The sequence below is a fragment of the Gallinula chloropus genome, assembly GCF_964237585.1.
Source record: "Gallinula chloropus genome assembly, chromosome: 3".
Taxonomy (NCBI): Eukaryota; Metazoa; Chordata; class Aves; order Gruiformes; family Rallidae; genus Gallinula; species Gallinula chloropus.
In genome coordinates, this window is record NC_140087.1 from 60,288,619 (window position 1) to 60,314,752 (window position 26,134).

The window sequence follows — 26,134 nt, forward strand, 5'->3', positions numbered from 1 at the left end:
GAGATATCCAAATTGGCATCATATAGATGTCTGAAGTAAGCAGAAAATTTAACTCATGCCCTACTGAAATGGTTCATGCAGAATCATTGTGCTGCAGAATGTCCTTTGCACTCAAAATTTGTATGAAGATAAGACAAAGGAATCAAAGGAAGCTTTGTGTTCCTATTCTGGAAGCAGTTCTTGATTGAAAATATCATTCCTTGTTCATTTTCAGCAGTTGGGCTAATAAGACATCTAAAATAATAGAGAACTTTTCTTAAAAAAAAAAAAAGTAAAATTACAAAATGCAGCTACCAAGTGGTATCACAGTGAAGCTGCTTTTAAGAAATTACTAAGTTGTTGCATTTTAAATTGCATAAGGAGTTCTTACTAAAGGAATTATTTGTATCATATTTAAAGCATGAGCATGGAAAAAGGAGTGATGGAATTTGGATAATTTAGGAACACATTTAACTATGGTGTATATATTGCTGAATGGATCTTGTTTATATCAAGTGAATAATTCCTGAGATCTTAGAGGAGGTTTCTGCATCACTTAAAACTTTGTAATTTTTTTTCTCAAACAATGAACATGCTTGAAGTGAGCTGCAAAAATATTAAACTGCTCAAGAAAATGATACATGTAACAATAATCTTGCTTTCTAATCATGCTCTTTCCTCATTTGAGATCAGCTAGAATGAGAACACAATTACAGGAATATTAGCTCTGTGTTGCAATACTTTACTGGGAATTTATCTTGGACTTCTATGGGATCTCTTTCACCTTTTCAGCACTTTATTGTGCTCTGCCCAACTCCTGTGCTTAATACTGCAGCCTTAGTGGTATTAAACTGGACTGGAATTTCAACTATAATTTAAAATGGAAATTGTGCTCAAAGTATAGCAATGACAGGAAAATATTTTCTAAGCCCACATCCAGCTGCCGTGGTCCAGAGGTGTGAGGAGATGCAGTGTGCACAGACTGGTCAGAAACAGAGATTGTGAATCTCTGATTTACAGTGGGTGGAGTTTATAAAGCTTTTAACTGTTAAGCTTTGAATTTCTGTGAAGCAGATAAATGCTGGTGAGAGCTGAATTTGGGTGAATGATCAGAGGTGATGCTTGTCACCAAGATGCTCTTAAAATTCCAGAGCTGGTTGTCAGTCACTTTGAGCAAGCAGGACTTCTAGAGTATGTAGAAAGAGAGGTTTGAGGGGAGAGGAAGATTCTATGAATTTATTTAACTACTTATCTATTTGGAAGTGGTACGTTTATAGCAATTTTTATAAATTGGAAAATGAACAGCAAAGAGAGGTGCAAAGGAATACCTGCTCATTTATGAAGTTAGCCAACACACTGATTTAAAAAGTAGTGTAAAGGAAAGTTGGCTTCTTATAAAAACAGTAAAAGTGAAACCAGTATCTAAAAGGAACTGAAAAAGAAGCTTTTTCTACCTAAGAAGTTGAATGATCATACTTAGTTAAAAATGCTTTACCTAGCTTTGTAACTTTACAAGTATAGAAAAGAAAGAAAGAAGTTATACGGTTTCACTTCTTAAAGATCATTACTTCCAAAAAGCTTTAGAACTGGATGTAGTCTCAGAAAAGGAAGAGTTTCTGAAATGTCCTTTTAAAATTGAAAAGAAAGTTTTGGAAGGCTTGAATTATTGATACTTGCATTAGTAGGAGATTAAAATATTGAACCAATAGTAATATTTAGATGTGTTTTGGACTGCTGGAAATTGAAAATACAGAGCCAGGTAGCAGGACTCCTTCTATTTTAATTAATAGAAATACTGTATAAAGAATCAGAAAATGATACTTAAATTGAAAGAAAATTAATTCAAGAGATACTAATGTATAATTTTCATTGAAAGGCAACCAAAATATTTGGGAAGGAAACAAAAGAATGTCTTTGACAGTTAGTTCATTATAATGGTTTAATAATGTATTTGTAGTTTAAATGTTCTAATTTGGGTTAATTTTGGAAAGAGAAAGCTTGGAATTTTTCACCAGTGCAGCACTCTTCTGTGTTGCTCTGTGAAACAGAATGATAAATTCTTATAAATCAGAAGTGCTCTTTTAAGTGCAGAAAAGAGCAAACAAAACCAAACTGCAGATCTGCAGGCTCATGATGTAAACAGACCAAAAAAAGAAAAAGAGTCACTAGCAAGTATTAGAAACTTCAATCAGTCTTAGACCTTCCTTCCCTGAGGAAGAAAGTTGAACCTTTAAGGACTGGACATAAAGGCAATATTGACAATTTTGGATTAGATGTATCAAACAACAAACAAGGACATTTTTATTATGTAAATGACCCACAGAATTAGCCTTAGAAAATGTGGGAAAATGCAGTGGTAAGAACTTCATATGACATCAGATTCCAATGGCAGGAATGCTCTTTTGATTTCTACAGGTCTGTGATTAAACTCATGTTGTATAGACTTTTCAAAATACCAAAATTTTTTTTACCAAAATAAACCAACCCAAACCCAGATACGATTTATTTTCTTGTTTACTGCTGAATTGCTTAATGTAGAAGATAATTCAAAAGTGAGTAGAAGTCTAAACGTGGCAAATGCAAAAAGAAAGCTGATAGAATATTATATTTTATTCTGTTGTCCATAATGACCCCATTCCACTCCTGTATTCCCCCTTTTTTCATTAAGCAAGATTCAGGTCATAAATCTTTTGGAAAAAGAAATAGAGTAATGCCAAGATGATTTGTTTTATTGTGAAATAATATATTTTTCTCCTCACAAAGATGCTTGTAAGCTTTTCATTTTAAAGAAAGGAGAGCCCTGAGGTTTCATTCAATATTTAATGTTTATATTTTATACTCCTCATAATGTGGGGTAATTCAGTCAATGTAATATTTTTGGATGGTAGAAAAGTTCAAACATGAGAATTCCATTTGGACTGTCTGTGCTACATATCAGAAACCTCTAAGGGTATTTAATCATTCAGAATAAGAAAGGTTTCTTTAATTTTTAAACATGTATTTCATTTTATGTTTTATTTAAATTGTCTTAACATTTACATAGAACCCCTTGAAGGCCTGAAAACTTGAAATTTACGTTAGATTAAAAAAATAAATAATTACGAAGCATCCTGTATGTGGAGATATATTAGAGGAAGAAAAGGTACTGTTTGAGTATGAAGTTAATTCTGATAATTACGAAATATGGCTTGCAAAAATGATTAATTTATATAGTGATTACGTTTTTAAAGGAACCGGAAACCGGATTCCAAAAGGTTTTGCAGTAATGCCACCTCCCACAATAGTAAAAATACTTAAAGAAGTAATAATATATATGAAAAACTCCCAAGTTGCAAAAGTGTAATTAATTACAGCTTATGAGACAGGGGAATTAAAATCACACGGATAGTTTCTTTTCTTATATGTTGAGATGGATGTTCTCGGAATTACTCCAGAAATATGCAAGCAAAGTTTATGCTGCTGCTGACAACTTTTGGGAAAAGCTAATTAAGATAGCAAAGTCTAAACATTGTAGACATGTAAAGGAACACCAACAGGTTCGTGGTAAAATGTACAGCCTAGCATGGTCCTTAAGGGACCAGATTAGAGAGGAGAAAGAAGGAGCATTGGGAGTAGGAAGTTCAAATTGTAACTGAAACACTAAAGGAAAAGCATTTCTTTTAATTTGTGGACCTTTGAACTATGATTCCACATGTAAAAAGAAGTCACTGAAAAGTTGATGTATTTTCTCCTAGTTACCAATCATGTCTCATTTTGGCAATGATTCCTGTGTCAGGTTTTACCAGCAGTCCCTTGAGGATGATGGTGAGAACATGTACCATTGCCCCTTGGCTTTCAATTGTGCTCTGCATGGGGACTTCTGAAAAAAGTTTAACCTTCATTATTTAACAAACTGTCCTAAAAGAGGATATTTATTTCCTTCTGACTTAAATGTGCTAATGACAGTTTAGGTGCTGTAATTTCTGAGTGTACCAGCAAAGTGCTAATCTGCTCATGTTTGTCCAGTGCTTCACATATAGTTCTGGTTTCTTCAGCTGTTGAGCTTTTTATTATTAAACTTTACTACTATTGTTACCTCATGCTAAACCTGATTTGATTTCTCTGTGATTATTCCTTTCTTCCAGGTTTGGGATATATGTTGCCTTGTTTTTCATCCTGTCTAGTCCAAAATGGTATGGTAATTTAATAGATTAATTTCACTGAGCAGCTTGGCAAAATTTCCTTTCTATATTGTTTGAAAGCAGAAAGCTTCCTGCGAAGCTTGCATAGAAACAATGCAACAATAGATTGTAGATTTAAACTGTACCCATTTGCTTGTGAAGAGTAAGTATTTAGCAGGTGTTATGAGCCAAGTTCAGAGGTCTTTGGAAAGGTATTTGGTTTTGTGACAGTGTAAAGTATCCACAAGTGTAACTGTGTAAATTTGCAGCTTAAAGGAAAGGTAGGAGGTAAGGTATAGACAGTGGTTCTCTATGTAAGTATGTAACACTTCAGAACATGCTTTGCCCTCCTCTCCAGATGTTTTTCTCCATTGCAGTCAGTGACTGGCCAGCACGCATTAGTGGTTTGTTTTGGGTTCTTTATTTAAAACTTTGAAATATGTGCAAAGTGTTGCTGACTGATTAGTTATTGAACTTAGGTTTTACTTCTGTGTAATTTTTAAGGAAAATACCTGGTACCAGGTATTTGGTGTTCCTGTGTTCACTTTTGTCTGAGATCATTTGTCTTTGAAAATACTGCAGATTGGGTTTACCTGAAGACATTCGAATGACTGATGACATCAGAGCGCCATAACATGAAATGGCCATTTTATTGTGTCATTTACTGTGGGGAGGGGAAATTAATTTAAAATGAGGTGTTTTCACTTTACAAATTAATTTGAAACTTTTATATCTTTTAATGTTTGTTCAAAACCAGGTTTTGCCTGTTTAGACAGTGATGTCCTTTGATTTTTAAACCTGAGTATTTTTTTAAAGGCTTTATATGCTGTTTCAGAAATAGTTAAAACCAGCCCCAATGTTTCAGCTTTTTCTGAGGGTTTGTTTTGGTTTTTTTTTTTTGAATCGCTGCCGGTTATTAAGAATTTTCTTTTCTTTACTTCTTCCCCACCTACATTAAAAGTACCTTTTCTGTCACACAGCCTGTGCAGTTTTCCCATAGGGACATATAATGGAGTTCATCAAAGTGAAAAAAGTGAGTCACACAGTCATTTATTTACTCATGTAAGACAATAATGGTGTTGATAGTTACCCGGCCACGCTTTCATTTCTTTAGATTGTGGAAAAGCTGGGAGTTTAAAAGTCCTTGAAGACTTACACTATGTGTGAAAAGCAGGAAATTAAGCTACATGGTAGTTACTGTCTCATTTAAGGCTATTTGCTTCTTAGCAACAATGAGCAGAAATGTTGTTGCTCTGAATTTGCTAGAATATTTAATTATATCAATTATGAAAAGGAAGTCCTGTTTTCATGGTGTAGAGAGTCAAAGATTATTCACTATTATTATGATTAAAATATTAATTTAGATTCTGGATTTAAGTCTATCTACTTTCATAGGCACAAGTTATCTTTTATCTTTTTATTTTTAAGTGCTTTCCTAGCTCTCTCCATGTCTTGCAGATAAAGCTTTCTCACTATTCTTGCATGATGGTTTCAAGATTCTGACTGCCCCAGTTAACCTTGATGAGTGTGTAAGGTTTTATGTGTATCTGTTAGACGGATGGCTGCGTTTCAAGTAAGGGGTTCCTTGCCCACTCTGTTTTCCCTTCCAGCCCCGTGGGACTGGAGTTTCAACTGTTAGTGGCACCGAGCAAACAAACAGCAGAAGATCTTTTGCACAAGTGCTATAAGAGTAACTTGGAGTCACTCTGAGGGGTAGGCTGGCTCTGGTGGGTTTATCAAAGAAGAGAGGATTTCTGACTGAGCTATTGTTTAGTAGGTGTGCTTTGTAGTGTTCTGACTACTCGTTTGCCTTGGTAAAGGTAAAAGGAGTTCCATTAGGAGCCTAGTGAAATAGAGGCAAGCCCTGCATTCCCCAGTTAACTTAAGGCTTCTGCTTATCTGTGCAATAGATATGCTCCATAATGAGCTGTCCTGTCCTTCAGTTACCCAGCTTTGGGGATCTGTTTATTGGCTCCCTTATAGCCAGTGTCTCAGGGTTTGCTTCCCATGGACAGTGTGCACTGAAACCACAGTGATTTGGGCTTGCGTCAGATGCCAGAAGCTGTGAAATATTCCTGTGTGCTACAGGCAGATACAATCCAGATTTGCAAAGGAGAACTAAAGGGAGCCTTTTGCTAAGGCTGTTTTCCCAAGAGAGCCACATCATGGTGTTTTCAGCCTTGTTCTGTAAAGGGTAACTCTTATGCATGCTCTGGTTTTGTGATATGTTGAACAACTGGTAATTACTTCTGAAGCACTTAAAACATTGATGAAACTAAAATGTACCACCTTTGTTGTGTAGAAAAAGTAATTTCCTTTCTTAGAAGAATGTGAAATCAAATTATATATTGTTCTAATGTTAATTCTTTCATTAACTTCTTTGTTTGGTAGGGGTTCTTTTTCTGTGAGTGAAAGTGGTGTGTCTGACACCAAAAAGGATTGTTGCTTTAAAATCTTTGTGTATAAGTTAATTCAAGTTAATTCTACATGTTAGAGATACCAAAAAATTCTTTAAAACCTCAACAGAAGATGTAAGCAAAATGTCATACAGGTTTTACCTATACTTGCTATTCCTTTCATTTCAGCTACTGCATGCCTTGCTGTTGTTTCCCACCTTCATGTGTAATGCTGCATGGTAAAATATGAACTACAAATCTGAAATGTAATTATTTTGAATTAACTTTCTGTGTCCGTAGCCATACATCCTGGGTTTATTTTCTGAGGGGATGTATAAGCTCATCTCTAGCTAGCTAGCCAGTGTGAGAAGCAAAGATGGTCAACATCAAGTATTCATCCGAAGCACAAGAATTATTCATGGTCCTTTTCCTCTGTCTTTAGTGACTGGACCTAGTGTCTGACTTGTAGACACTTGGTATGTACCCTTTAGCTGTCCTTAACAAGTAATGAAGCATCTAAGACACTGCTTCTCTTGTTAAATTCCCAAGTGATCAGAGTTCACTTGTGCTTCAGAGTTTAATTTAGTATCTCCCTGGGTGAGCAACAACATGGGAGGTAATCAGAAGTTTGATATCATGGCTTTAGGGAGTGTATTTTGCTTCCTTAATTGGTCTGCATTCCACCTGCACAGAATCTGACTTAAGATATGCAAAGGTTTTTGCAAGGTAAGCATCCCTGAAATTAAAGCTTAGAATTTTTATCACATTGTATTTGTGCTGTTTATTTATATATGGTTTACACAGTCCATTGTGACTATATATTTACTACTTTTTCCCACACCTCTTTCACCTGAGAGATCATCTGTTCCCATTTCTAAACATGCTTTTTTTTTTTTAAGTAGAATTTGTTATTTCACATTTACAGATTTTTAAATACTCTGTCCAGGTTTTTGGACTTACCATTTTCCACAGAACTGTTAAGAGTAAACAATCAGAAAGTAAGTATAGAATTTTCACTTATTCTCAGCAAACTGCATTCAGAGGATGAGAAGAACACCTCCGCTAGATGAACTGCAGCCACCTCCATACCAGGATGATAGTGGTTCTCCTCATCTTTCATGTACGCCTTCTGAAGTCGGAGACAGTAAATGTGAATTTTCCCAGTGCAGCAACAGTCCAAGATGCTCCTACAAGTGCCCAAGTGAGGGGAGCACGGGACACGAAATAGAAAGCTTTCATAATAAAGGATATGAAGAGGATGTACCAAGTGACAGCACAGCTGTTCTTAGTCCAGAGGTAAATAAAAACAGTTGGGTCTTCTGAGTGCAACTTTTTAAGAGATATTTTTTTTCCCCCTAAAGATCCGTGTAATATATATAAACACTAATATTGCAGGTCATTAATTAAAAAAACCCCCAACAGTTAGTTTGTCAGAAAATATTACAATAGAATTTCACATTGTTCTTTGTAGTTACCTTAATGTTCAAACTAGCTCCAAGTAAGAGTGAGTATCATGACACTGTAAGGACCCATAGTCAAAATTGGTTTTCTTCCTCATAAATTTCCAAACAACTCAAGTAAAAAAGAATAAAAAATATCTGCTAATCCTTTTCAATCAAACAGCCTGTAATGGAGAATTTCTCTTATAAAAAATTTTATTACAAGGAATGTTTTTAAAATGTTGACAGTACTTCAAAGATTTGTTCCATTTTATTTTTCCTTTTCATCTGCTCTAAACTGTTACGATACTTATTTTTTTATTGTGAAGAAATAATATTTTTTGATATGCATGTCCTTGAAATGTCTTTACAACCAGTTACTACACTGACATCTGTGCTTAAGTCTACATTAGTGATGTAGTGTACAGAAGGGGCTCTTTCTGTTACAGATTTGTCTTTTGTTTCTACCTGAAGTTTGGAAGTGCATATTAGGGAGGGCTCCTGATGTGCCAACAGCTGTTTCTGTTTCAGCAGACCTCTTGGCACGTTGATGTTGCGTACCTGGGGTGTTGGTGCAACATCTGAAAGGCCCACCTGCTATGTGAATGCAAGGTTCTCCAGTAGCTGGCTGGCTGCACGTGCCTGCTGATGAGCTAGGACCACAATCTGTATGAACTTCATTGCTAGTAAAGGCGTAGTGTGTACATATGGTCCTGAAACCGTAACAGATTGCAGCAAATCTAATCCTAGTTCTTCCCGCTTTGTGTCACAGCAGTTATTAATGTAAGTGTACCCGAGAAGTGAGAATACTGCCAGCTTTTTTTATAGCCATTCAGCAACCTCTAGTATGAAGCTTTCAGAGGAACGAATTCCCATAGCTATATAGCAACCAGTTTAAAATAAAAACACAACATTGTTTAATCCAAAAGGTTTTATTGTGGCACCTGTTCGTTTACATGCAAAGCATGTCTTTGATAATGTGAAAATGCACACAAAATAGATTTGTCTTACCTACTTGGAATAACTTCATATACAAATATTAGGTTGACCTTTACTGGTAAATATTTTTTATTTCAATATCGCTATCAAACTGTTTTAAAGATGGAGAGGATCATTATTTTGTTCAAAATTTGAATGAGCACAAGCAATAAGCAATTTTAAAATCAAGTTTATAGTTTTAGGATTGATGCTGTTTACAGAAAGTTCATACAGCATGTTCTAAATACACACATTCTCCACAGTTCTAGTTAAAATTAGGTTAATAAAGCCATGATATTTTTTGGCACATTTATGAAACGCTTGTGGACTGCAAGAGCTGCACATGCAAGTAGGTGTTGTAATTCCTGTATTCTTTGCTGGTGTCATACTGTGCTCTTAGTCCCTAGCCAGCTCTTAGAGCACTATAATAGCTTCACTTAAATGTATGCATTTACTTGCACTGAAGTAAGCGTAGCTATATCTTGTAACAAATGTGTATAGATTTCAACACATGGGGCATGGAAGAAGAAATCATAAATACAGTCTAATCTGAGCTCTGTCTCATTGGTTCCTGGCTTTTGGCAGTATTGGCCAGGTAAATTCTTTTGATTGCTTCTTGGCTGCTAGTCAGCCATCTCCTCAGGCTTGTCAGTGTTTAATTACCTTGTTTGTGAAATGAACAAAAAGATCAGAGTCACCTCATATTGCTTAGAGAAAGCACAGTAGATTTAATAATAGAATTCAATAAATAAATAAATAAAACCTGCTTTTTCTTCTTCAGGATATGTCAGCTCGAGGATCATCTTCACAGCTTCCTAAACCTTTTGATCCTGAGCCAGTAGCTAAATATGGCACACTGGATGTGACTTTTGACTATGACTCACAGGAACAGAAGCTTTTGGTGACAGTGACAGCTGTCACAGACATTCCCACATACAGCAGGACAGGTGGAAGCTCGTGGCAAGTACACCTAGTTCTCCTCCCTATAAAGAAGCAGAGAGCAAAAACCAGCATCCAGCGGGGACCATGCCCTGTCTTCACAGAGACGTTCAAATTTAATCACGTTGAGTCTGAGATGATTGGGAATTATGCAGTTCGCTTCAGACTGTACAGCGTACGTCGCATGAAAAAAGAGAGGATTGTGGGAGAAAAGATTTTTTACTTAACAAAATTGAATCTTCAAGGGAAGATGTCAGTGCCAGTGATACTGGAACCTTCTTACAGTCTGTCTGTGAGTATTAAATGAGGCAGAATAAGAATGCAATGGAATACAGTGTCCTGAATCTTCTAAGGATAGTATGTATATTTATAGAGTCATCACATCCACACTCATAGCACCATACAAGCAAAATTATAATTTCCTTAGAGTTCACTTTTCATCTCTAAGCACTACCCATGTTTTTCCTTTTAATTACTTAGAAATTTCTAGTTGGTAAATAGTGGTCAATATATGTATATGTGCAAATACATATATACATATTTAAGAGTATAATCTTTGTTCTGCTACTCATAGCATTTGAATTAAAAAAAAAAGGGGGGGGAAAGTAAAGCTATACTAGCATGTGCCCTCCATCTGTTGCAATTAAATTTTGGTTGCAAGAGGTATTTTCCTTTAGAGAGAGAGATAGGAAAGAGAAATGTTGAGAGCGCAAAGCCATTTTTAATAACTTCAGCTTAGAACCTTGTAAATAATTGATTTCTGGTTCAGTCTGAAGTGAAAAAAATAGTGTGAAAAGTAGTTCAGGCTGAAAGTGGAACTACTTTTTTTGCTTGCTGGAAAAAAAAAAAACCCTGTGTGACAAAATTTCAGTCCCCCAAAATTCTCAAATATTTTTAATAACACAAAGCAACAGCAAGAAAGGGTAGACTTAGGTATCACTATTAAAAAGACATGGGACATCACTGTGTGGGCAGTGATCAGTATCTCCCTCTTCTGTTCTGTAAGTGTTTAAGTATGCTTTTGTCCGGAAAGATGATGTTTGTGGTGATGTGGTTAGGGCTTCCTATACCAGGAGTGTTCATTGCTTAAGAGCTGTAGATGTGCTAAATAATGGACATTTTGGGGAAAGAATAGGTGATTTAGCAAGGGCATCTTTATTTGGAGATTTTATATGTTTTGTGGGTTTTTTTTAAACTGTCAATAACAGAAAAAAGAAAATGAGATGGGAAAGAAAGGAAAATGTGTTTTTTATGTGAAACAGTTTAATCTGATCTGTGTTTTCAAATAAGTTTGTATGGGTTGAAAAGGCATTTCTGTTGAACATGAGTATTACATAAGACACTTGAAATAAGGTGCCACTGTATTTAATGACTAAAAATATATTTATTAGAATTAGTAAAAGCTGAGACTAAAACTTGAATATGGTGGAGGATCAACTGAGAAGAGATCAGCTTAAGAAGTACAAATCAGTGTATTCCAAGGATGAAGTGTTCACTTAACCTAGTGTGGTCTTTCCTAATGCGGAATTTACTAGTTTTACAGCCTGGAAAAAAGCACCTCATGACAAAAAGCATTGAAATTTCTATATGCTTGCAAAATTTATGTGTAGTTTTGCTAGGTTCTGCTTTAAAATTTACCAGTTGGTAAAGAGGCTAGTGAATGGACCAGGCTTTTGATTGATCGGTATATCCCATACGTGCCCTGGTTGTTGATCTGTGTTATTTTTTGAGCTTTTGTGGCACAGGGAGTAAAGATAAATTCCAGAAGGCATCAAAAATAGTAAGATGATTATTTTTTTCTGTGATGGTAAGACATGCCACATCTGGATTTTACTCTCTTCCTTATTTTTGTGGAGGAGGAAAAAAGAATGAGGTATATTGATAGGAAGTGAACCTATTTTCCAAAGTATGTGGCTGTAATGGGGTGTAGGCAGATCTGTCTTAGCCCTAAGTGTTGCTGGAAAGGAATCTTCATAGTCTTGATAGCTTGAATGAGTATCCATGATTTTTTGGAACTACGCAAATCAAGGTTTAAACCATTGGAAATTCATTCACATCTGAGTTGATTAATATTTTCCTGTTACTGTTTATAGGCTATGTACCATTTGTTTTCCTAGAGTAGATCTATTACAGGGTTTAACATACAGCTGTTTTGAAACTGTGATAAAATTTATTGTGTTTTTAGGATGTATGACTGGAGGGGGTTGGCATTCTTGTGTCTCTTGAGGTCAAGCCTTTGTTATTGCAGACAACTGGGTCAATCCTGATCAGAAACTTGTGAATTTCATCTGAAAAATCAGGTTGCTTTGTTTCCACTCTGAATTTCTTCATGACCAATTTATAACCATTTATTCCTCTGCCAGCAATAGCGCTTAATTAGTTCTTGCCCTTCTTGGGTACTTGCCTGTGGGTCTATTTATACTCATTGGTCGTATTCCTTCTCAACTGTCCTTTTGCTAGAATAAACCCACAACAATCTTTATGTCCAACTAATCATAAATGCCAGGCAGGAATTATTTAACAGGAGAAGGTAAGTGTTTCAATTTGGAGAGATCCAGCTGTTCAGGGTGTTTGTAATTATAAAATCCATGATGAGGTATATAGTAAATTCTGAATTAAATTTGCCTTGTTCAGTTCTAGGGTGTTTCGTTGCTGTGAAGTGTTTCTATTTGACAGCTTTTTTACAAAGATACTTCTTGGACGCATTGACAGTTGCCCTATTTTTTTTCCTACTGCTTCTCATTATATGGATTTTATATCTTAAATATACCTTCTGTCACTGAAACTTCCTAATCCATTGAAACAGCTATGCTAATCTCTTCTGCAGCAACATTTTTATTTCCTTCTGTCTGTGCCTGATATTAATGTATTTTGTTAGCTACTCATCTGCCTTCTGATTGTGTGAGAACAGTGAAGTTCTGTATTTTTTCAGTTATACCTTAAAGCTATTCACAAATCAATCTGGTTAAAGGTAGACCAACAAGTTCAGTGCCTTTGAAACATAGTGGTGTGCTTGGTAGTAAGTTCTTTAAATAGGTTTGAAAGCCACATGTGGCTTCAAATTGACAAATACATTCACAGATATCTTTAGTGATTCCTCACCCAAGATTTCACCCTTTTCCTCACCTTCCTACACTGCATATCATGTCTTGCATCAGTAGCTATTACCCACAGTCATGTTGCCATTTGTCTTTTAACAGTCCTGTGTTGCTGTGGTTCTCCCACATAGCAGGGAATTCCTTCTCACACAATATCCTCATCCCACTTACTTATCACACCCTTCCTTGCTAGTTGAGTGTATGAGTGAGGAAGAAGCTACACAACCAATATGGACTAGCCAGAGTGCAGTTGTCATTGTGATCTGAGACTGTCCCTTTCAGGTCTAATAGAAAGTGGCCATTGCATCAGCATTTAATAGCAGGGCTGCACATTGTGATTTGTCTGAGTAGGTCTTAGGAAGACCTTTGATCCATTTAGTTTTCCTTTTAGTCTATGATGTGGGCAATTTTTGGTTCACCTGCCTTGGAGTTTAGAATCCATTGAGATGTTGTTTATTTTTCTTCAGGAAATCCCCATGGACCTGTTTTTAGTTGCTCTTTGGGTAAGAAAAAGAAAGAAATTTTCCTGTCAGTGAACAACAGCCTCCAGTATGATGCGATTATAAAAATATATAAGCAGTTTGAGTGAAATATCTTTAGAAAAGATAAAAAAAACCCTAAGTGTAATCCTCTTTGCCATTTCATAGATTGCTTTTTTGGTGTAGACCAACATAAAAATACTGGTTTATATTTTTTGACTGATTTTGGTAGCACAATTGGACAATAGAAAGATACCTCTTCCTGCTAAGGAAATCTAGGAATCATTCATTATGTACTGTCAATAAGATGTTTGCTATGGAGAACTAAATTTCTTCTTTCTTTCTTGCTATAACATTCTCCATTTCTAATGCTGAACTCCCAGATGTGATCCCCATAACAAAGAATGGTTGGTCTAGGAAATCATATGTGCTTACAGGATTATTTTGTGCATTTTTACTATAAATATCCAGAGTGTCTGAGAATTACTTTAATTACAGGGGGGTTTAAGTGAAGGCATTAGTGCATATGATGCATAAAAATGCATACTTCTGCACACATATGTGTGCACCCTCTCCACTTTGAGGATGATGGTTAATCATCTGGTTCATACTGGTTTATGCATTGTGCTTAAGACTTTTGTTCCATGTTGTTCTTTGTGTGGCAGATCTTAGGCATTCTTTCTAATGGATGTTTATCAGTTTATAAACTTCTCAAAAAAAGAAAAGCTTTGAGTGGCATTTCTTTCTTGGAAATTCTTGGCTCTTGTAGAGTTGAGCTGTCAGGTTTGGTGAAAATCCTAATATTTTAGAGGTATTGGCAACTTTACTACTCTGTTCTTAGGGCACAATCTTTTCAGAATCGTATTTGGAATTCTACGTACAAACATACCTTTACTAAACAGTAGCTACCAAATAGATTATCACAGCTAACAAATTACTAAGACTTGTTTAGGAAAAAAAGAGACTCCAAAGATTTTCTTCATAGTGTTTTACTTAACCAGAATTCTACCTAAAACGATCTTGTCCTATGTGATGGTAAACAAATGCTTTTGTTTTAACTTCTACAAAATTACATCCATCAAAGTAAGGGCCAATTATCTTTAAACACAAGCACATTCTTACCTCAGGAATAGTTGCTGAATTCATTTGAGTTAGTGATGTAAAACATGGAAGATCAGAATTAATCCTCTGACACAAAAAGAAAGGTGACTCTTGCAATTTCTTTGAAGAAAACTATTAGATGATTGGAAAGTGATGATCGTGTTACTGAGGCTGCAGAAGAACCCAACAGTATTTGGCAAATGAAGAGGACACCCTGACTTTTTTGTCTGACTGCAACATTTTTTGGCAGTATCTGCTGTTGTCGTCTCAGTGTCATGGCTGCCTTAGTTTTTGTGCCTTTGGTGTTCCTCAAGCACTGCTCCTGGAGGCTGAGAATCACAGAATCACAGGACTTGGAAGGCACCTCGAGAGATCATTGGGTCCAATCCCCCTGCCATAGCAGCTCCCCAGCTCATATTGCACAGATAGGCATCCAGACGGGTCTTGAATATCTCCAGAGATGGAGACTCCACCACCTCCCTGGGCAGCCTATTCCAGTGCAGAGAAGATAAGTGCTAATCTATGGCATCCTCTTATCAGGTCTTCAGGATATGAGGAAACAGAGAGAACCTGAAGACAACTGGCTATTGTGCTCAAAAACAGTACGTCTGCGCTGTTCTGACAGATGCAAGTTTCAAAAACTTGAAATCTGACCAGATAAGAACCTCCCACAAGACAACTTCAGTCATCACAGCTAAAAAATAATTGGCTTTCCAAATCAGTGCTGTTTACTCCTGTGGTTTTTGTTGTCATGGGCAGTTTTGGCACACAAATAATCTGTTCATCCAAGAAGCACTGGATTAGGATTGAGACTGTAAGGCTGTTTCAGGCCTGTGTAGAGTAACCTTGATACTTTGTAGAAGGCTTTTAGATAGTTTTCAAGATTTAAAAAAAAAAAATTTTATGTTTTTTACAATCACAACTTTTCGTGGGTTACTGCAGCTGTTCTGTCATCTTGGGAGCAAAATGGTTGACCAGTTCCAACACGTGCTGCTTGTTTTTGATAACTATTACTGTTGTGGAGGATGATACAGTTATTTCTGTCACAGATGGAACAAGCCTCTTGAGTGACCAATCCAGAAATGTTTCCTCAACATATACAGAAATTCATGTCCAGTTATTTGAATGAATTCAGAGTAAGAGACAAAAGTCCTTGCAAGTTGTTTTTCACTCTGTAACTAAATTCAGTACTTCAGCTCTTAATAATTTGTTATTCTCTATCTCCACTGTGATCAAGGGAAGGATCTCTGTCATTAGGATGCTCTGTCTTATATGATTATAGTCCTGGGCCATATTGTTGCTATTTGTTCATTGACAGTCAAGTCCAAGATCTGTTCAGGTAGCTTTCCTGAACACAGCGATTCTGAGTTTGTTATTCTGACATGCCCCAAGTCAAATGACAGGTTGTGAATGATTGTTTTAGATTAAATCAAAGTAATCCTCCTGAGCAATACTCTTATTTCCTTAGAGAGCCAGCCTGTCAGTGACAAACATATTGTTGAATTGTATGTCTAGTTTTGATCATCTTTAACAAATAAAAAGGGGGGGTGGGGAGAAAGCTCATCAATACACAAAGCTAAAAAAATAGGAATTTCATCAGATATCTGTGAGATTCTCAGACTATCATTCTCTGTGGCATAAATATGATCTCCCAACCTGGATTGCAATTTCAAAGAGCAGTAAGGAAAATAATCATACTGTAAAAACATACTGTAAATTTCCTAGAAGTGGCTTTGTAGGAGTTACAAGTAAAGATTATCAAGGTTGTCACTAGCATGAAATTGCCACTTTTGACGACTGCAAGCTGCTGCTTTAATCTTCCTCAAGCAACTCTTTCAGTAGAGATCTGTTCCTTATGCGAATCCAAGTGATATTTGTTTCCCCTAGCTACTAAGGTTCCCAACTCTTATTTTCTTATAATTTGGACTTTCTTGTTTGCATGTATGGGTACAAACAAACATCTTCTCACTTTTGTTACTGTCTTTCAAGGAAATCAGTAAAAGGAAGACCACAGAAACAGTTCCTGTTTGCAGGTTTTAGCACCCTTCAGCAAAAGCATGTGCACTGTGTTCCTCCAATTTATTTCCGTTGGGCAAAACCCTGATCAGAGGTGTTTCACACACAGATGAAGTTACCTTGTCTGCAAATGTTATCTGCGGAATTTTGAAATTCAAGTTTTACTGGGTGATTCTTTCATCTCCCAGGCTTTGCAGTATGATGTTAAGTGTTCTTCGTTAATGTTTTTCACTTCGGACTTGAGGCTCTCCAGGTAATTGCTGCTTTTGTATATTCCAGCAGCACATATTTGTTATCAGATAAATACCTCTGTTCATAGGGTACCTTTCACAAGGGATCTTTCTAGTCCTAATGTGTTAGCTTCTCATCAGGCTTGTCCCTCATACTGTCTGACCTTGAGCTGCATCTTTCACATTTCCTGTCTTCCTGTTGGGCTTAATCAGCTGTCAGCTGGCCCCAGGAGAATCTAGCTTATCTCCACCTCCTGCCCTTCTTTATGGTGTGTATGATAGCTCTAAGAACTGCAGTAAATCTGTCCCTTCCAACTGCAAACACCTGGTGATCCTTAGATCATGAGTTTAAAGATGACCTGAAGAAATTGAGAGGTACCACTAGCAGATTAAATTAGAGCTGGGTAAACCAGTAACCACAGATAGTTTAACTGACAGGTGCTTTATAAACATATCTGTAATGTATTGGGTTTGCACATAGTAAAAAATAACTGCTCGAATACTTAGGCAATCAAATATTAGCCCATAGATTGACTAGTTAACTATTGTTATCCTCACTGATTACTGAATCTTTTTTCCCTTTTCCCAGTTTAAAAGAGTGTAATCGAGAGAAAAGAGAAAAATTAAATTATTTTCCATTAATCTCCGTAGTGCCCATGTAGAATAATTCCATGTGGACAAAGTAGTGTCATTGAAGAAGTCTGTGGTCTTGGAAGCTGTTGTGCAGTAACATCTCCACAGTCTTACAAGCCTGACAGGGAGTAAAGAGGGGGTGGTGTGAGTGAAGCCTGGGTAGGAGCTGTTAGCGTAGCTTCATCGGGAATACAGGTAAAATGCCTGCATTTTGTGTCAGGTGTTCTTAACTAAATTGCTAGCACAAACATCTAACAGCTTTTAGTACTCGAATGTTTCTTTATGCTGCATGTCTTGTCTCAGAAAACAGAATTCAATAATAAAAGGCCTCTTACTCTTTTTCCTCCTCTCACCTATGGCTGTATAAACAGCTGGTAGACTTTTGTGGTATAAAACCAGAGCGCTTTTGTAAATGCTGTAAATTCCATTGTACATTCATTTCCAATTGCCTCTGCTGCTGCTCAGGTTTGCTGTGCAAATTTCAGGCCCATTAGTTCTGTGGAACTGCTAAGTGACCTTTTGTATGTGGCAAGGAACCCAAAGCTGTAATTTAAATACAGAAAATAAGTCACAGAAAACTTAAAATGTTTCCCTCTCTATAGGGAATTGGGGGGGGGGGGGGGGTCTGCAGAGCTGATGGTTCTAAAAACTTTGAGACGAAAATTACTGATAGCAAATTCTAATGAAATATTAAAAGTGACACAGAGATTGGTCGAGCACGATCTGCCCTTGGTGAATCCATGCTGACTGCTCCTCATGACCTTCTTCTCTTCCAATTTCTTGGTGATGGCATCCAGAACAAGCTGTTCCATCACCTTTCCAGGGACAGAAGTGAGGCTGGCTGGCCTATAGTTGCTGGGATCCTCCTTCTTGCCCTTTTTAAAGACCAGAGTGACATTGGCTATCCTCCAGTCTTCAGGCACTTCTCCTGTCCTCCAATACCTGTCGAAAATGATAGAGAGCGGCTCAGCAATCACTTCCGCCAGCTCCCTCAGCACACGTGGATGCATCCCATCCGGGCCCATGGATTTATGTGTGTTAATCCCTTTGAGGCACTCCTGGACCACCCCCACCTCAACCAGAGGGAAGCTCTTCATTTCCCAAACTCTATTACTTTCTTCCAGTGTGCGTGTGTCCTGAGGGGCCTTTGAAGTGGAGACCAAGGCAAAGAAGGCATTCAGTATCTCCACGTTCTCAGCATCCCCTGTTACCAGGGCACCCGCATCGTTCAGCAAGGGACCTACATTATCCCTGGTCATCCTCTTCCTATTCACATATCTAAAACCCCCTTTTTATTATCCTTTATGTCCCTTGCCAGTTTCAATTCCAAGTGGGCTTTAGCCTTCCTAGTTGCATCCCTACAGGCCCTGACAGCATTCCTATATTCTTCCCAGGTGCTCAGACCTTTTTTCCACAATTCATAGACCTTCTGCTCCCTGCTCATCCACGCAGGTCTTCTGCCTCTCTTTCCCAATTTCTTGCTCGAAGGGATGCACTGGTCCTGTGCTTGGAAGAAGTGCTGTTTAAATGCTAGCCAGCTCTCACAGGCTCCGTTTCCTTCTAACAGCGTAGCCCGCGGGATAGCTCCTAATAGGTTGCGGAAGAGATCAAAGTCTTCCAAACTTCAGGGTAGCTATCCTACTTTTTGGCTTGCGTCTTCCACCCAGGATCTTGAACTCTACCATTTCATGGTCACTTTGTCCCAAGCTGCCCCTGACCTTCACTTCCCCAACAAGTCCATCCTTGTTGGCAAAAACAAGGTCCAGTACCTGCCTTCCTCTTGTAGGTTCCTGCACCATCTGTAGCAGGAAATTGTCTTCTACACATTGCAGAAATTGTCTAGACTGCATACGACTGGCCCTGTTGCTTGCCCAGCAAGTATCTGGGTAATTGAAGTCCCTCATAAGGGCCTGGGATCTCAAGGCTACTTCTAGCTGCTTGTAGAATGCACTATCAACTCGTTCCTCCTGATCAGGGTGCCTGTAGCACACACCCACAACAGTGTCACTCACACTTGCCTGCCCCTTGATTCTTACCCTCAAGCACTCAACTGATGGATCATCCTTCCCCAGGTGCAGTTCAATAGATTCTAGCTGTTCTCTCACATAAAGAGCAACTCTTCCACCTCGCCGCCCTAGCCTGTCTTTCTGAAAAAGCACATAGCCATGCATGACAGCATGCCAGTCATCCAGGCTGTCCCACCATCTCTCTGTGATTGCAATGAGATTGTGGCCCTGCGACCGCACAAAGATCTCTAACTCTTCCTGTTATTACCCATGCTATGCGCATTATCATATAGGCACTTTAGAGGGGCAGGAGATGCAGGTATCCTCAACAGGTCACAGGGAGATTTCCGACAGAGGATGGGCAATGGTGGCTCCACTGAGGATTCCTCACGGCAATCCACAGAATTTTCCCTACTATCATATGGAACAGCATCCCCAAGTCCGTCCCTGTGCCATTGGCATTTACCTTCTTCCGCCATCAACTCGTCGTGTCTCCCAAACCACTTGCCTGACCCCAGCAGCCTTCATGATATCCCCTCTTCCCCTCCTAACTAGTTTAAAGCTCACTCAATGAGCCCTGCCATCTCCTGGGCAAGGATCTGCTTTCTCCGTGGGTACAAGTGAGCCCTGTCAACAGTCATCATGCCAGGAGCTGAGTACACCGTCCCTTGGTCAAAAACCCCAAAGTTCCTGTGCTGGCACCAGCCTTTCAGCCACTCGTTCAACTCCTGGGTTCTCCTAACCTGCTCGGAACCCATCATCCCACTAGTAGGGATAGAGGAAAATATGAACCTGCTGAAAAAAAAAAAACGTGAACCTGCTGAAAATATTTCAGGAAAGTGGAATGTTATTTTGCTAATATTAAGAGTACATTCATTTTATTTTGTCATCTTCATTTTAGGACAAATTATAGTTTCCTAAAGTTGGAAAACAAACCTTATTTTAATAATGCTGTGTTTTTCTTATGAGAAAACCCACAAAGTTTTAAACTTTTATTAAAATAATTTTTAATTGCTTTAAGATTGAAATGTATGTAGTGTCATCATGTACCTAAGGAGGATTTATAGCTCTGTATGTTATTAGTGTCTATGGTAAAATATGTGGTGCATATCATTTTTAAGGTTTTAGTCCTTTGACTGTAAGGAATGGAAATATGACTATTATTTGATCTCCATTTTCAGTCTTTCATATGTGAGAAAATATGTATGGCAAAATCCTGCATCCCTAGTTTGTTGGGGGTTTTTTTCCTCTTGAGAGTGAAAAGCAAGGTAGAACAGAAGCTTTTAATGAGAAATGGGAATTTTATCACTTCAGATAATCTGACTTTCAGCTACATTAACTGTAGTTTAATAAGCAAAGGAATTCTGTATTTGTTGTGAAGGATACCATTAACATTGGATGTATTTATTTGCCAAAGATTTTAAAATTTGAATATGTGAATTTGGTGATCTTTAAAGCATGCCATTCTACCCAAAATCAATATGTTTTTCGTTTCCTAAACACAAATTACATAATAGAAATATTTACTTTCATCTTTGATTTAAGTTCACTTAGATATTGATACTGTGAAGTGTTAAGTACGTGAATAAAATTCACATTATACTTAGTTGGAACATGCTTCAAGGAAACTAAGCAAAAACCCCAAATAATTATAATTGCCTATCATAAATAATGATGCTTCCCTGAACTTGAATCCATGTGAGATTCCTGTTTTGGTGTTTGCAAGTTCAGGTTATTAGTTTAAGGCAAGATCCTGATAATTATACCTTCCCTTAACTGTACTATACAGAACAGCCAGCTACAGCAGGAATTGGAATTTCCATCCTATCTTGTTGTGAAAATAGTTAGCCCTTGTACAATTTAAAAAGTATTGGCTTTCTTAAGAAAACAACAAAGCCAAAGAAATAAAAACCTAACAGCCCACAAACCCAAACTCTGGTCTGGAGTCAGCACCTGGGTGCTCTCATCACCTCAGCAAGATTCTGCCTCAAAGTGGAACAGCAGCTTCAGGGTTCAACACCAGGCTGGTGGGGAAGAGAGATGAAAACTTTCATCTAAAACGTTGGAGACTTGGATTCAGCTCCCTCTTTTGCCTACTAGGTCTCACATTTCCTTCCTTAACTTCTCATTTTTATTGATAGAGAAGTAGAAGAAAGTAATGTGTAAAAAAAATTCTTTAAGAGATTAGTGGTATAACATTAACATTTAAAATTTGAGAGAGACATTTTGACAAGTAACATGCTGTGAATCAGATTTTTGTTGCTGAAGGATTGTCAGCAAGGTTTCATCTTTCCTGTGTACATTTTGAAAAGCCAAGAGAATCAGATGTTCTTGTTCCATAATCCGGCAGAGGCAGGATTTTAACCTGCGCGATGAAGAAAAACTTTTAAGTGCCCTCAGGAGCACGGCCACGTTCTTCCCTGTGACTGACTGCAGTTGGCTTAAGAGCAGAATATATAAGTACAACTTCAGGGTATAGAAAAGTAACAGTAGGAGATGAATATGTAAGCAACAGATATCCTGTTTCCATGGAATTATGGTGAAGGAAGACAAATAAATACATTTTACATACATTATCATTGTTGTAAACAGGATTCTCTGTTGTCAGCAGAGAAAAAGATTGTTGAAAATGCTTCTTAGACTTTCAGGCCTGACCCCCTGCATTGTATATGTTCATTTCTGTGGGCACAAGGGGAAAGAGTCTTTTTTTTTGATGCTGACATTTGTACGATAGGACCACATGAAATACAAATACCACTTAATTGGAATGTTTTATTATATAGTTATTAAAAAGTGTTGTTTCTTCCCTAGATAATATATGCAAAGAAGTCACCAAGGACAATAGTTTGGAGAATTAATAATTAAGTTTTTATAGAATCTAACACATACTGCTCTTACCATCCAGTGAAAAGCAGTGATTCTTTAAGTGTTGATCAAAGAAAGTCCACCTAACTGTAATAATTAGTCTTGTGGTGCATCTGGGAAAGGTTTAGGTCCTTTGCACAAAGCCCTGTGTTACAAAATTGAAAAGCTGAAAATTTCTAATTCACTGTAGTAAGACAGACCTTTGAACCAAATATTTGGACTAGGTTTTACCTAATGAGGTTTTTTGTTTGTTTACTGTTAATAATATGTTTATTGTATGGGTAAAGTGACAAAAATAGGTTAGAGATTGAAATCCTGGAGAGAGCCTCAAGTGACAGCTCCTTGCACTGTGGTCAGATCATCAATACCCTGATGGTTCATCTAAGTTTAAAAAGCTGCAATTAAGAATTTGCAACTGTTCTTGCCAGGCTGTTCTGGTGCTTCTCTGACCTTGAAAAGCTTTTGCTATTTATGGAACCTTAGGCCTTTTTTCTCCTTGCATTATTAAAATACAGTGTTTATAGAGGAAGAGAGGGAAGAGTTATAAAAATAAATGGACATAGACAGATTATTTCAAACAAATAGTAACTTTTGGTCTAAATATTATGTTTCCCACAGTTGAAGCTACAGTATCAAAGTGGCCTACAGATAGATTGAATGCAGATCTGTATGGAGATGAGGAGCATCTGGTAATACTGTAATGCTGTCGTGAGATGAAAGCTTCATCATAGCAGAGTTTATATTCATGTTGTACCAATTAGCAAGTTCAGTGTTAATATTTTAGAATTTGGAACGTGGTCTTGAAACTTTTCTTTTGAGCAGGTAAAAATGTAACTTTTTGTCTTGCTTTTTTTCTTGATGAATTTGTTAGCACTCTTGACTTTTTTGCTATGTAAACAGATTTAAAAATCTAAGTAGAGACTTGAAAAGCTGTTATTTTTAATTCTAGTGCCACTTTATGGACTTAACACAGACACAATACATGCCAACAGATGTTATCATGGAATACTTTACTTAAAACAGCATGAACAATAAACTCTGTGCTGGATTAAATACTGCTGAGAAAACATCTAATGATACTCTGTATCCCTGATTTTAGCTTTGTCCTGCACTTCCAATCTTTCTTCAGTTGTTGATCTGAGCCCTGTTGATCTCAGCTGTCTTTTTCACCTTCCATGTTCCTGTTTCTTCCTTTCTTCCTTAAAGGATCTTTCAGTTTTCTTTCCAGGGAAAACTGACAAAATACAACCAACTGACAAATACAACCTTCCCTTTTTTCTCACATCTTTTACTTGCCCTCAAATTCTCCATTTTCTTCCTTTAGCATAGACCCCAAAACTATCCTTTGTTTTCTGTTGTTGAACCCTGTTTTTACCCAGGAACATTGGTCTGTTTTCTAACCTGTTTCACACCTCACTAATATATTTTTCTTCTAAAAGTCTCACTGGAAATTTTATAACACATTTAGGTACACATGAAACAAAAAAGTGTTGGAGTATATTTTTTAGTGTGAAATACTTGGGTTTTAAACAAAATATTAGATTGCTGCTTCAGTGAATTTCCTTGCTTTTATGTCTTTAAACTTCTGTCACTACAGCCATTTGTAGGAAGGAGATTCATAAGTTTACACTAAGGATTAAATAACTTCCTTTTGTTTGTTGCAAACTTGCCACCTGTCTCCAAACAAAAGACAAAATATTTTGTTTTAGAAAATACTGTAGCAAAACATTTAAGTTAGACCTTCCAGATTTTCATCAGTTTCATCCGCCGGTACTTCCTGTGCAGCAGTTCTAAGATACAGCCACTTGAATGCATTTCCATCCACTTACAGATCTGAAGTATCACCTAGGTCTTCTCAGCCCATCATTCAGCTGGTGAGATTCTTTTCTCTGGCCTTGGCAAAAGCAGTCTTGTCCTTCTTGCAGCCACTCGGGATCCTGCTGTAGAGGAATGGTATTTCTAGTCCATCCTGATTGAACTTTTCAATATCAGACTTGTAATTTTTCAGTTATTTTTACCCTTCTCATGTCACACAGAGGCTACATGTCTTCCCTTTCAAGATACTTCAGGACTCATTTCTACTTGATCATCGCTCATTTGCTATTTTCTATTTCTGGCATTCTAAACATTGTTCTGATGCTGGTTGTGATCTGTAACTCTGACACAACCTGACTTGGACCGAGTTCCTACTAGAACATCAACTGTACAAATAAGTCAAAATTAGGAAAAAGTGCTATAATCACCTTCTCACAGTACAGATGTTGAAGCCCTTTGAGGGTTTGGGGCAGGCAGGGGTCGGGATGGTGTTACCCATCTACTTACTTTGTGATATGCCTTTTTTTGTGGACTTGCCACATGATTGCAATCAAATTTGAGACCTGAGCTTTGAACAGTATCAAGTTAAATTGCTGGCACAACAAAATAACAAGATGAATAAGCACCATAGGGATAATGTGTTACAGTTTTAAAAGATCAGAGAACTTACGTAATAGCTGCATTTGTGACAGGCTGAGGCTTAGCAGTGTGTGGTGTATACTGAAAGTGCCGAAGTTAGGAATCAAAAGTCTCCTGTTTCATAAATGCCAAGAACCAAAGAATAAATGTATACTGGCAATTCATTTTCAGCAACTTACAGTTTGTAATCCATTTGAAATTTAATCTTGGAATTGAATAAAGAACCTTTAGAGAAATAACCAAAAAATTAAAATTCAGAATTTGAAGCTTGGGGAATGGATTTTGGGGAGTTTTCCTTCTTTAGTAGTACGAATACCTTTGCTCACAACAGTAAATGTTTACTAATGAGGAACAGGACTGCTACTTGAAACTTCTGCAAGACTTCTTGGATATGTTAAGAAGAACTAGTTAAAATGTCAATATGAAGGATATTGCAGATTCAGGATTTCTTCTTGTAGGTATCACGTCCTCTATAATTTGAGATTCTGTAATGTATTAGGTCTATGTGTGTCAGATTAAGTTACTTGATTTTAAAGATAACTTTTAACTTTATGAAGATTTCTGCTATTTAGGTTTTAGGACTGATCTTGCGCCCATGTCAGCTGTTGCTGGAAATGATAGAGGAGGAATCAGCTTCACAAAATCATGGTGACTCCTTGAAAGAGTACTGCCAGATTCTCAAATGAGTCAAGCCATACTTGAAAAATCTGTGGATCCAATTTACATGTTTTCTGAGAAAACCATAAAGGAATATACTGATAATGCAAAACTCTCTTCTCAACTACCAAGGAAATTGTTCCATTGGCTTGATTCCATCCAGTTTCTTGTTTTCAGCGCTACAACTCTTTGTGCCAGTGCATGAAAGCAGGAAATGAAAGTAGGACCAACCAATTATGCTATGGTTAGCATAGTAGCGTAAAGAAAGAATATTTTTTCTTCTTTTAAGGGCAATAGTGAGGGGTTAAAATGATAGAAATTAATACTGGGAGCTCCTGTCAAAGATGATGTATGGTGAGGATGCATGAGAGATTTGAAAATGCATGAGAGAATCGAAGCAAGCTTGCACAATGGAAATAAAGCATCACTTTCTGAGCTTTAGGATAGCATTCTTCCTTTCTCACCGAAGACAAAGGGTCTGTTGCAATTCTGCATCCCTGGATCAATTAAATTCCTTGTAAGCTAATTTATTCTAGACAGAGTGCATTTTTCTATTTGCATGTGTTCTGTTATTTTGCTACTCATAAATTCTCAGTCTAGAGAATAACCTTTACAAAAGATGAATAAGAATTTCTTGCATGTTATTATCTTCAGAGTTCCAATAGTGTTTTCCATTTCTGGAGAGAAAAAGATCCAAGGTTTAA

At 37.2% G+C, this 26,134-nt stretch overlaps 1 protein-coding gene across 3 annotated transcripts in view; it reads left to right on the forward strand.

Annotated features, from left to right (window-relative positions):
* SYT14 (synaptotagmin 14) overlaps window positions 1-26,134 on the forward strand; it is a gene marked incomplete at both ends in the record, with an annotated part of 55,234 nt that overhangs the window by 23,717 nt on the left and 5,383 nt on the right. For all 3 annotated transcript variants that reach the window (XM_084261371.1, XM_084261370.1, XM_084261369.1), the window contains 2 exons: window positions 7,563-7,831; window positions 9,734-10,183. In XM_084261371.1, the coding sequence (XP_084117497.1) occupies window positions 7,563-7,831; window positions 9,734-10,183 (719 nt within the window). The remainder of the gene's footprint in view (window positions 1-7,562; window positions 7,832-9,733; window positions 10,184-26,134) is intronic.